Source organism: Cygnus atratus, chromosome 4 (genome assembly GCF_013377495.2).
Source record: "Cygnus atratus isolate AKBS03 ecotype Queensland, Australia chromosome 4, CAtr_DNAZoo_HiC_assembly, whole genome shotgun sequence".
Lineage (NCBI taxonomy): Eukaryota > Metazoa > Chordata > Aves > Anseriformes > Anatidae > Cygnus > Cygnus atratus.
This window is the reverse complement of record NC_066365.1, coordinates 70,389,073-70,402,250: the sequence shown is the minus strand read 5'-3', so window position 1 is coordinate 70,402,250 and position 13,178 is coordinate 70,389,073. Positions and strand designations below refer to the sequence as shown.

The 13,178-nt window shown below is 38.2% G+C and overlaps 1 protein-coding gene across 2 annotated transcripts in view; it reads left to right on the top strand.

Moving 5' to 3' along the window:
- The window catches only part of UVSSA (UV stimulated scaffold protein A), a 53,973-nt gene extending 41,450 nt beyond the window's left edge, over positions 1–12,523 (top strand). Inside the window, exons 9-12 of one of the 2 annotated variants that reach the window (XM_035547411.2) lie at positions 241–424; positions 1,263–1,374; positions 6,252–6,435; positions 10,663–12,523. In XM_035547411.2, coding sequence (XP_035403304.1) covers positions 241–424; positions 1,263–1,374; positions 6,252–6,435; positions 10,663–10,756 — 574 coding nt within the window. In that variant the 3' untranslated portion in view covers positions 10,757–12,523. The remainder of the gene's footprint in view (positions 1–240; positions 425–1,262; positions 1,375–6,251; positions 6,436–10,662) is intronic. The other variant, XM_035547412.2, reaches the window with a different exon arrangement.
- The last annotated feature ends 655 nt before the right edge of the window (positions 12,524–13,178 follow it).

Here is a 13,178-nt window from a genome sequence, read left to right as displayed (position 1 = left end):
GGAATCTTAAGAAAGAAAGGGAGTCTTAAAAAAAGAGTGGTAGATTCTTGTTTTTATTTTTTTTCTAATTTACTATAAAGCTTCCCCTCCTTTTACATGCAGGTTTACCACAGGATTATGCTGGCTCCTTTATGTGCTTTATATACGCTGAACTTGTGTCTGATGCGGATGGCTCAGCAAGCCTGGACAGGAAAGGCACAACATTTCTATTGACAAATACATTTTTTATTGTTCTCCCAGATTTTCTTCTGAACATCGATTTTGGGCACCCAGTGAAGTAGAGGAAGAGGTGGAAAATAATGAAATAGCTGAAATGTTAAAAACTAGATATATAACATTTGCTGGCAAGTTTGAACCAGTGAAGCATAAATGTCGAGCGCCCATGCCTGATGGAAGTCTGTGCGAAAGACAAGATCGGATTAAGGTGGGCACTGAGTAACGTAACTTCCAGGATATGTGCTGTATGGAGAGGATGTCATTAAAATATACCTATAAACATAAATTTTGCATTGTAAATATGGCTCAAGGGATTGAATGAAAGTTATTTCTGGAGAAGTTCACTGTTGGTGTGTGTTTCATATAGGAAGCGCCCTTTCTGTAACAAATTTGTAGACATATAAAGAACTCTAAAATATTTTAAGCATTCTTCATAGGTATTTATATTTATTACTGTTACATTTAAGTACCTCACAGGGAAGCAGTGACGGTTGCTTAAAAAATTTCCTTGTTTGGAGCATATTTGACAATAACTGTTTTTAGAAACTTGAGTGTTTGGGGGGCAAAGAGATTTTATTTACAAATTAGATTTTATGAAAGCTAAATCCTATACAACCTCAAAGCATGAGCTCTACTGAGCAGAGATCCTTTGCTTAAATACTTTGTTCTAATGTCTCTGTTCTTCCTGCATTATCTGAGATTGAAGGATCTGAATGCACTAAAGTACTTCAGATGGGATTGTTACGTGATAAGGATGTAGTGTACACAACAAATATGATGTAGGATGAGCACCCTTGTTCCAGACATGACAGGTTGTGCTACCTGTTCTCTTGAAACCAAATATTCATATCACAAAGAGGTTGTTTCTTGGAGATTCAGAATGTATTCAACATATGATGCTTATGGGATCCTGATGCCTTCTAAGGAGGACTGGGGTTCAGGTGTACAGTTTTATGACTTGATTCCAGGCACAAGCTATGCTGGATAATATGTAAACACCTTTTCGTTCAGAAGCTTAGAGATTTTTTTTCCCTTTCTTTGTGCAGTGCCCTTTCCATGGAAAGATAATTCCTCGGGATGACCTTGGGATTCCTGTTAATGCAGAGGACAGAGCCAGAGAAGAAAAGATACGGTTTGAGAAGCAAGCAGCTCAGCCAGGTTTGTGTCTCCATAGCACCTTAAAACAATGTCAAAATATTAGATAGATGTGGGAGCTAAACATATTGTGCTTTTTTCAAAGATTATTTTACATATACTTACATACACTGTATAAAATATTTACACTATCTACAATGTATTTACATATTTATATTACATCATTTACAGTATCTGTGATATCTACAAGCTCAGTACACAGTTGGACATCAATTGAGAGATTATATGGAGGAAAACCTGATTCTTTTGTTAAGAAGGCACAGGTTAAGAGCCACAGAACTGGATCATATTTCTGTTTTGCTCCTAGCCCCATTCTCTCATTTAAATTCCTGTTGATTTTAATTTGCAGATCATTTGCAATGATTCTTGCTTATCTCATAAGTATGGATGAATGTATACACAGAGTAAGGTTACCTTTTGCGTTTGTTCTTTATTTTCAGTAGTTCTCATAATGTTCCTAACACTTCTCAGGCAGACCAATTATTTTCTTTATCACAAGGAACATGTATATTGAAGACAATTAAGCCTATTTCCTGGGAGATGCTTGACTGTAACTATTCCCACACCTTGGCAAAATATGTTGTCTAACCTCGCTGGTCCCTAACAGTTGTAGTTTATGTGATGAAATTTTAATATTATTAGGACTACTCCAAATATTGGCAGAATGTTGTCACAATGCAGGCACTTGTTTTTCTTGTATCTTCTCATTTGTACTTACGTATATTTTAGAAGGAGAATTCTTGTCATTATGCTTTCTTTCTGTGCTGTGCTACAAAATACTCAGACTTAGGGAAGTGCTCACCTAGAACTCTATTGGCATTTTGTCTAGTCTGGTAGCAGACCCGGTATTTGGAATGGGCTTGAGGAAGGCAGCAAAAGAACCTGTGCTATTTAATTGTTTACTGTTTAATGCACAATATTCTGTTTTGTTCTTAAACAATGGGGATGGCCTACAAAGCTAATGATTTAGTCTGATCCTTGTGTTCTGGCTACTGCGTTCAGGAAGAATGCTGTGGAGTGAAGCCCTGTCATTCCCCAAGATTATTGTATCATTTTTAGGTGAGATAAAGCTCTGGACTGTTAGGTAAGCAATGCAGGCAGTGAGAAGGGCAGCAACCAATGAATACACGGGCAGGAAGACTTCCAAGGAGACTAAGGGACTTTTTTTTTTCAGTGGTACAACTAAACCTCATTAGCAATAGACAGAAGGTAGATTTTCATAGATCCCCAAGAGGATATGAGGAAGGAAGCAAAAGGAAGTTGATGCACTACAAAGGAAGATGGGAGAGAGGGATCTATCCAGCAAGACATAGTACATAACTGGAGGGAACAGATTTGTTTTCAGAGGTTTTATTTACTCTGCCTTCCCCCAGCAGGTGTTAGTTTTGTCTAGGTGAGTATTCTGCATTCCAATTAAACTTACCCTTAGGCTTTATCATTTTAATACCTTGCAGTATGGCCCCTTAAGAAGAGAGTTGGTTATTTCTTTCTTAAGCTCAGGCTGACTTCTCACCAGTTTCATAGTTCTGTATATTCTGAGTGAGGCTTCTGAGTTTTTCACAAATCCTCTTCCGAGCCTAAAGAACAGTAATTGATCCGTTATCCAAAAAGGTCAGTGATGAATAAAGGTGCATTTAAACATACAGTTGATCCAACCAGTTTCCTGTGATACAGATTCAAGTGACTGTGCTTGGGCATTACCAGCGCCCCGTGAAAGCAGCAGTCACTGAACACCTTTCGGTGTCCGCATGGGTCAAGAAGTGCCGCGTTCACAAGCAGTTTCCATCCTTTTCCAAGTAGAGAGAAGTGCTCTAAGCTGGCTTCCAGCCAACAGTGGAAATGGAAATATAGGAAATGTTGAACAGTGGAGGCAGGCCAGGGTTGGGGATGTTGTGCTAAAAAGGAAAGTTCCCAACTCAGTTATGACAAACTAAAACCACCAAATTAAGCTACGAGGTGTTCTTGAGGGACTAGTTTCAAACTGGAAACTAATACTTTGGTATAAAAATCACTTGCACTGAAAAATATTGATTTTTTTATCTATTCTGTGAAATTGCCATTGCTTGAGGCTAGACATAATACTTATTTTTATTACAGTGTCAGCACGGTGTTGTTAGAGGCTTCTCACCTCTGGCCCACAAGGATGTGTGTGTTAGTCCCAAACCAGTGTTGACATTGCTGTGTTGCATTATTGAGTGCTGTTGTTAAGCTGAGATGTCACACAAAGGTCCATCCTGGCTGTCTGGGGAGATACTGAGCAGGCTACAGCACTTAATTTATTGGACAAAACCTTCAAGGTTTCTAAAGCCGTATATACACCAGATGTCACTGAATACTTTTATCCACTGCTTTTTGTTTCTTTCTTTTCTTCCTTTGCCTCGTATTTTTATATATATATTATAATATTTTCACTAACCTTTTCAAAGGGTTTTTTGTTTGGTTGGTTTGGGCTTGTGGTTTGGGGAGCGGAGGGAGGGTTTTTTTTTGTTGTTTCTTTTTTTTTTTAGCTTAGACTTGAAGAAAGTGCTGCTGTGGAAAATGTACAAGTAGAGAACCACAGTAAGTGCTTTGATCATATGATTGAAAACATCATTTGCTAATGATGACAGCTTGAAAAATGCCAAACATTAAAACTGGGAGATCAGTTGCATAATTAAATTCCACAAACATTCTTGCTACGTCTTTTTCCTATTGGACAGTAGGTTAATTTCGTCCTTACATGGTTGAAGAGGAAAACAATTATGTAGAAGTAACACAGTTCGTGTGATAAGGCCTTGTGTTTTGATAACACTGTCATTGATAGCATGAAGCATTTTTCAACTTAGTATATAAAATTTTGAATTCTAGCTAATGTCCACAAAGTGGTGCTTTGGGCTCTTTGGTCCTGAAACAATGAATCATAAGGGATTAAGCTGACCTGCTAATCTGCACTGTTCATCCTTTTCCAATAGTTCGCACACAGGAGCAAATTAAGTGCCTATTTTTTGTGTCAACCCTGAAGAGTATCTGGTTTTTCAGCCCTTAGTGACTTGTTAACAAACAGGTATCAGGACAGGCTGGTGAAGGCAGGCCGCTGGCCAGTCAGATGTGAAATAGCATCTCTTTACTAACTACAGTATTGATTCCCGCCTACCCTTGCAAACTGTGTAATTTTCTTTTCCCTGCTGCTAAACTCAGTAACAATGTATGAAGAGCTTTAGGGGCCCATCAATGCTCAAAAAGGCTGCTCTTCCCTGGCATTCTATTGATTTTTCTCAAAGGCTTTTAAATTGCTCCTTCATTTTACTCAAATGCTCATTTCATCTCTACTGGATGCCGGCATTTTTTCGTTGTGTTTAAACAATTGCTCCATTCACTGGGTTCCTAAACTGTGACGCCTTCTTATTACTGGGAGATAAACTGTTTAGACGGTTTTCCTTAATCTTGGATTAATCGTTCCTGTATCTGAATTGTGCTGTTCTGTATTCCTTTACCTCAAAAAAAAAAAAAAAAAGACACCAAAAGAACCCACCTCTTGAAGTCTTATGATCTATCAAGTATATGTGCTCTATTTTCTCCCTCCATGCTTCTCCTGCTCAGCTCCTACATAGCTCCATTTTCCTCAGTTTTTTGTCTATGTAGGATTTTAATCTGTCCTTGCTTTCGCATATCATACTAGTAGGTTAGATCCAACCGTTCCTTGGGAAAATTGCTCTGGGATTCCTAAACACCGTGTTCTTAAGTGCCTCTGACCTTCCTGAAATGGTGTTACCGATATTTGTCGTGCTCACTGACCATCGTGGTGCAGAAGTGAAGTTGTATTGTCATTTAACACTGCATATTCTCCTGTATCTGCATAGATGTTAAATAAGAGAAGAAGTTTGGCGTTGCAGTTTCTGCAGGCAGCAAAGTCAGGCTGACATACGTGAACCTCTGTGACAAATGATTGGCAATTAGTGGTTATTAAAAGGAGGAATTCTGACATTGACGCTGAATTTGGACAACGTTACTCTCAAACCATATGCTCAAAATGTTTAAAATGTGGCACCATTTTCATAAGTTTGCATAGGTCAATTTTTGTACTTGAAGATATCTGTCCTTTAGCTACATTTTTTACTTACTGCTATTATTTTTCATTCTTGTTCTGGTGTGCAAGACACAATGCTAATGATGAAAGATGACTGCTTCCTTGAAATTACAGTCTAAATCATTTATGCTTATTCCCATGGTGGCAACTGCGATCAGACTTCACTCGCAGTGGGTGGTTGGATTCTGAAGCATTGAGAATTTGATAAAACCGTAAAACAAGTTTGTGAAGAGAGAAATTTGCTTGTGCTATTGTCAAGAGAAAAAAAACTTGATTTAGACAATTAAGCTGATGAAGTGTGGAATATTTTGGAAGAAAGATTTTTTTCAGATATAAATTGGGCTCATGGCAACAGGGTTATTTTGTCATATTCAAGAATGCTTTTAAAATATCAGATAAAGAAATGTTACAATATCATCACCCCACTCTACTCTAAAATTGACAAATTCCGTATTTTTGATTTTTAAGCTTAGTCAGAATTTATTTCTGGACGTAAGTACCTCAGGTACTTTGTTGGCACTTTGCTCAGTTTCTAACTGATGATCACTGTGTTTATGTCATGCATGGATTAGCTTCCTGGAAATTTTGCTACTGTGCTGCTGTAAAAACTTAAACCTTTACACAGACCAGTTTTGTCTACAGCAGCTAATAGATACCAATCCCAGCCTGGCAGGGCTTTTTTTTGTGTATGCAACTTACAGCACACTGACTCTGCCCTTGCCTAGTGGTGGCAAGAACTGTTGTTACCTTAGGAGACTGCAAGTTCTACTTGGTTTTGAAGTTCCAAAGTGTGTATTTTTTTTCTTTTAAACAGAGTGGCGAGACCCAGAATTCATGAGAGAAGTTGAAGCAGCTACGGGAGTGGATCTCGGTTCCTCTAAAAATGACGGGAAAGGAGGGAAAAAGAAAGGGAAGAGGAAGAAATACCCAAATCTGACAGACCTGAAGCAGCAGGCCAACACTTCTCGTTCACGGCTTGAGAAGAAAGTCTTCAATAAGTAAGATACTTAAGTTTTCTAAAGTCTGCTAAATTGTTGTTTCTCTTTGTTTCAGCAGTGTTTTCCCTTTCTACATTAACATGCACTTAACACAAATAGCTTCCTTGGCCAATGGCAGAGCACAAATGCCTTTCATGTCTCTGGAGGGCAGAGAGTAGCAGGTACCGATGACCGTGGTTATTTCTTAGAAGTTGATTTGCAGCTAATTCAGAAAAAAATTCCTATTTTTTTTAAATCTGTAGTTGCTGTAGGGGCTTCTTTTGGATGATCATTTGTTAACCAGATGGATGCTACTGTGTGTATGCAAAAAATACTGGATCTGAAGAGAAGTTGAAGCGTTCAGAGTGACACAACTTGTGGCACCAAACATGCACTGTAGTAGTGTTGATAAAGTAAAATTGAAGTGTTTTTTTTTTTTACCTTTTGAAAGCCCACAGTAGGCTGTCCTGAGCAGTACTTTAACAAAAGCATCTGTCAAAAACCCTCAGCATTTTGACATGTACCAGTAGCTTGGCAGTTGCCCTCAAGCCTCTGGTGTATGTTCAGAGACCTTCCCAAACTTCTTACTGCAACCTGGGCTTCTTTGCTCCTGTGTATTTTTTCTCACTCTTGTATATACTAAACTTGTAGCCAGGTGTGATGCACCACTCTCCAATATACACGGCGATTCTTTTTATGTATTACTCAGACACTGCCATTGCATTTTCTTCTCCTTTACTGAGAATGCATTGAATGTGTTCAGAAGAATATTTGGATCCTTGTATTATGCTTCGTGTTCACTTAACCTTTGCCATCCGCTGTTAATGTCAGGGAGTGGAACCTGCTGCACATCTCTTTTCAGTGGAAGAGTTTGGAGATGAATACTCCCTGTACCAGAGACATGCAGATATGGTGTTGTTCTCGGGATGGTGCTGTTCCTATATTTCTCCCTTTCCTCCTAGCACATGTGCAAAGAATAGCTCCAGGCCTACATTTAGCCAGAGAGCAAACTATTTGGGTTGCAAAGCAGCAACCCTCAGAAGTGTTAAGATCCTAAAATAATGAATAACTTCCACATATTGAAGTCTAAACATGAATGCACCCAAGATCATTTATGCACCCTTACCTTTACTTTTAAAAAAATGTAACCAATAGCTACTTATTTGTAAGAAAGCTTGGCTTCTCTGAGATAGCAGTTTAATGAATTGATTATTCAGGTCACTGATTGAACATTCTCACAATTTCACCTCGATAGTCACACAACTTTCTAGCTCAAGGTAAACAGAGTTCTGAAACTCCAGATTGTTTGTTAGTAATGGGGTTCTGATGAAGCAAGAATATTACAGAAAAGTAAAGTATCACAGGGTTGCTACTGCAAACATGGCACCAAAGTGGTCTGCAGCATACCTGCCTCTCTCATAGTAGGCTTGTGAATGTGATGTTTAAGTTCCAGAAGTTTTAAAGCTTAAGTAAGTTTTAAAATTCCCAAAGTTGTCAGCCAGCTCTCTACCCCAAAATCTACAGTGGTACAAGATGTGAACCTACATTGCTAAAATGCCTCATGCCACTGCTGTTTGGGGACTATTAGTTTATGCAGATAGCTTGAGTAACTGCAGTAAATAGGGGCATTGTAGAAACCTGTTCACTTATTTTTTATGACTCTACAGATGAAATTACTACTTTTCTTCTCCTTTCTGAAACAGAATTTACTTCTAGAAAACATTCTCATGCCATCCTGATGGACACTCACTGGCATTTAGACATTTCAGACAAAGGGCTGCCTGGAACTTACGTAGACATATATGAGAACTTTAAAGCAAAAAACCTAGCTCAGATGCAAGTGGGATTTTACAGTCCCCCCAGGCTGAATGGATGTTAGAACATATGTAGCGCTATATGTCCGCTCCGTTATGTCATTTCTTATATCTAGTCTTGGTTAGGTGTGGCTGCAACAAATTTGTCCAAGCATGCTCTGGTCTTTATCCTACAAGAAGCAGCTACAATTACTTAAAAAGTTTCACATGTTAAAAAAGTATTATTTAAAGCCAAGTAAGCAGTGGAAAGTTGTCAAATCAAAAAAAGGTTAAAATCAGTAACAGTTATTCCCTAAGCATACTAGATGAGTTGAACAACATCTAAGACAATATTTAAAATCTATTTTCCCTTTTTCTGGTGTAATGGTTACAATAACAAAGCCAAGTCCATGTTGCTTTTTATTACAAAATAACACGTTTTCTGTTAAATTCAAGTTACTCAATACTAGCTGAAGTCAAAAAAAGCATGCAATTATAAGAAGAAATTCATATCACGTTAAACAAAATAAATTGAAAAAGTTGGTTTTGGTTTACTATGCTTTGTGCTAATGATTTTGAGTGTGTGTTAGTGCCAGGCATAGGGAATCAAACCTGTCATGTTTTAATAGGTTTCATGCTTTGCAGCACTAAACAAGATGATAACCTTGTCTCCTTATAACAACCCCAAATTACTTGAAATGTATAGGTGATAAACCCAGGCTCTGGTCTGCCAATACAGTTAAGTGAAATTGCACAGAGATCATCAAAGTGGGATCTCATTTCATTTACAGTATCGCACAATCCAGTGGTGCTAATGTAAAACCTACATGACATGAAAGTGTCAAGGCCACTCGGCACTGCTAAAGGCTCACTTTTCTCCTACCAATTAGGCAATATTTGAAGTGCAAAACCATGACCACATTTTCTTTACTCTGGTAACTTTATTGGCAGAATTTTGCTAAAAAAGCCCACTTCCAAGGTGTTTTTTTCAGAATGCTGTCTTTGATTACAGTTGCTGCTGAGAAAATCTTTAATCCCACCATTTAGAAGCATTATTGAGAAGTATCCTCTGTCTTCAGATGTTTCAAAATTGCTTTTAAAGTGAAGCCATTAAAAGGAGCAGTTAGCTATAACAAATCAACTTGCCTTCCAGAGGTAACCATAGGAGCAGAGCTAGAACAGTGTCAGGCCTGATCCTGAAAAAGGCTAGTGCACAGTACCTGGTAGATGCTTTTTCCTCATTTTACCTGACACCCTGTAGCATCCCCAGAAGTGACAGAAAAAGGTAGACTGTGACAACACAGAGCCTAACAGCACTAGACTTGAAACCATCCCCTTGGTGCGAGAGGACTTGCAGACTGCATTTCTGGTACAGAAATGAACAGGGACACATCTGTGAGTGCCATGTTCTTAAGTTGGACACAGTCCCTCAGATCAAGCCTTTAGCTGCTATACTTCCCAGACTGGCAGAATATCCAGGCCTTTACAGCATGTTGGGAAATGACTTTTTGAAAAGCAGCACCAGGGTGACATTTTAACACACCTGCAACTATCAGCCTCAGATGTTTGATCTTACCTGCTAGAAGCTTCCAAAATAACTGAAAAAAATGGAACTCTGGAGTTCAGTGAAGAAAATACCTTAGGCATCCTGCACTCATCACTTTCCATAAGTTTTTGTAGGGACAGATACACACAACAGGACATTCTCCTGATTGTTGCTGCTGCATTTCTTCTGCTTTCCTGCACCTCTAAAACTGGGAACTCCTTCTGCTTTTCCAATTGAAGGACACCATTTAGCTATTCTGCAACACTGATTTATTTCTCTGCATACAGAGGTATGACAGTCTCTGCTGTCTTCCTAAGCTAGTGTTGTGCTCACGGATTAAACAGTTGCTGCTCAGCAATGGGGATGCTGGTGGTGTAAGTAAAAGAGAGCCTTACTCTGCATATGACTGATGAAACTGTTTTTTAGGAACCTCTGGAAGGGAAGTTGTTAAATGAGTCATACTTGAACATCAACCCTTTGCCATATAAAACATTCTAAATTTTGCAGGTGGTATTTGGTAAGGGTTTCTGAGTGTTAGCTAGGCTCTTTAAAATCCTGTTAGGTGCTTTTAGTCACTTCTTTCATCACAGAGTGGTTATTTGCTTTTGAAAAAATTAAACTTGTTATGTGTGACTGTCAGAAATAATGCTAGGAGGGTGGAATGCACAGCTATTAAACTGAAAGACTTTAATTTGTTTACTCATGTTAATAAAATCATTGCTGAATTAAACTATTTGTATTGCTGCAGCTAATTTGATTAACAAGACAAATTTGTTCAGCCTCATCAGTGCAGTGTTCAGAAGCCTGATAGCGATTAATCATAGTTCATTTTTCCCCCAACATTCATAAACGATCTCTGAGATTGCCTAGAGTCAACATAACTGTTTTAATACTTTGTTTCTCTTTCAGAGGGGCTGTGAAACGGGTGGTGAAAGCGATGAATCAAATGGACCAAAGAAAGCATGAGAAGTTTGCCAACCAGTTTAACTATGCACTGAATTAAATTGTAATAGAACAAAGGGCAAGAAGACTAACAAGACTGCAGCTGCACAAAACCCTTAGCACAGGCCTTCATCTTTAAACTAAAATATGGTGCTATATGTATTTTTACTGGGGTTATTTTTTAAATTATTTTCAACTTCTAATATATTTTATAAAGAACATGAATTTTTGGCAAAGATACAGTGGTGTATCATTGCATTTAACAAGTTGATAATTATTTGAAATGTACATGAAATAGAACTTATTTTATGATTTGTACATACTCTGAATAAAATGGTCGTGTTTTTTTTTTTGCCTTCTTAAGGGACTCACATAATTTATACCTTGTCAGCATGCGTTGTAATTTGTCTTGACTTTCATACCTTCAGAAAGATACCTTAGAAACAATATCAATTAGATTTTTTTAAGCCAGAGTTGGCAATCCATGGAGTACTTGCTCAGCCTACTATTCTAGAAAGAGTACCACATCAAGCAGCCCTCTAGCCCCTGCAGTACCTCTGAAGGCCTCTTGCATACATATGAAAAAAGATGCCATTCAATTGATGTCTTCTGATAAGAAATGGAAGAAAGTGTGATTCCAGCAGGTCCAGGAGCTAATTCAAATTCAGTAGCTGTGGCACCGGTGTAGAAGCTGAACTGTTGAAGTTAGTCCTGGTCTGCCTCTTGTCTTCCCAAGATGCTCTCCCAGTATCTTTCAGAACTGAATCTAGAAAGCACATTATGAAAAGTTGTGGAGATATGGGGTATGTGCTGGGGTTTAAGTGATACCAAAAAAAAAATAAAGCTGCAGTACAAAGTTTTAAAAAATTACTTGGGTGGCTTACTGCACAAGTGAACTGCTTGGCTTGTATCAGCACTCAACCCCAAGAGTGCATCTAAGGACCTAAATACAAACACAACCATCTAGACTCCTCTGACTCCAGAGGTTTAACACACATTGAAATCAAGCAACTGAATCTGATGTGACTTATTGGCTGAGTACTTAGATCTCTCATACCTGCTTTACTGGCTCTAGTCATGCCTAAAGTAGAGTGAAACAAACATTGACCAGTTGTGCTCTTGGTGGGTCTCATACAGCTTTTATGGGTGAAGAAAATCAAGAATATCAAGGAGGGTAGCGTGTGAGAAATTCAATTTTAAAGTTAACTTCCAGTAAAACACAAAATACAAATTAGAATGGATTCTCTAGAGCACTGGCTTAGTCGCTCACCTATTTGAGATATTTCCTCATGCATCAAGAGTCCCTAAGAATTAAAATCCTCAGTGTAGCTTCTGACCACCTCAGACAAAACAATTTACAGCTCTGCCAAATACCTCTTGATTTGAGCAAGTACTGCTGAGAAAACAATTAACATTTACTCTTGATAATTTATCTTGCAGGTCTTTACAGTTTGGAAGATATTTTCCTCTCCAATACATATTTAGAAATATACTCCTGAACTACAACAAATAATAAATAGCTAGCAGCTGTTTAAGCAGGAATTTCAAAGGTACTTACTGCACTGGAAATCAGAGCCACATCTACTAGCTGTCTAGCTAACTTGGTAATGAAGGCTGCAGGTGAGAGTGTAGACAGCAACAAACCATGTTCATCACCAGGTCAGTTGAAACAACTGCTAAATTGATTTTATTTGTTAGCAAAGATAAACAAACAAAAAAGCAACAACACAAAAGGCAAAGCTGACACACTTGAGTGCAGTATAGATCATTGGATGCTGATATTACAGAACAGTCCAAATGAATCTGGAAATGAAGATTTGTGATAGTCACAACAACAGTTATACACTGTTGATATTTTTGAGCCTGCACAGACTGAAGGTGTTAATTTGTAAGGTATGTTTTAGCTCCTCCCTGTAAAAAGAGGAATTTGTATGGTGCAGTGACACTTATCCCTTCTTTGCTGTGGGCATGAGGTGTCAGCACTATAAAGCTTCCAGCAAACAGGTGTACTTCACTGCACCTCAGATTTTCCCATTTTGGGTTTTTAGTTTAAAAAAAAAATAAGATTGGAAAAGGAAATTATAGAAATCTGAGAGAAAGTAGTATGCTTAAGTAATTATGATGCTACTCAGAGTCACATCAGTTCTAGAATTATCATTCTCAGAGTCTTATCAGTTCTATAGTTATCAACTGAAACTTCTTATCTGGACCCAAGTATCAGAGGCAACAGTTAAACCTGATCCTATTAGGTCAGCTGCATATTTCCTCACTTCCCACCTTCCTTAATTAAGGCGCACATACATTTTTGTAGATTGCCTCATGCAAAAAGGCAACTTGCAGAATTAAGGTTTCCCAGCAACAGACTTGAGCTAGCTAACTGTAGCTCTGATGGAGAAAAATTCTTAGAACAACATCTATCACCAATTATCCTCTACACCTTCATTAAGCAGAAATCCTTTCAGGTTTAAAAGGAATGAATCCTC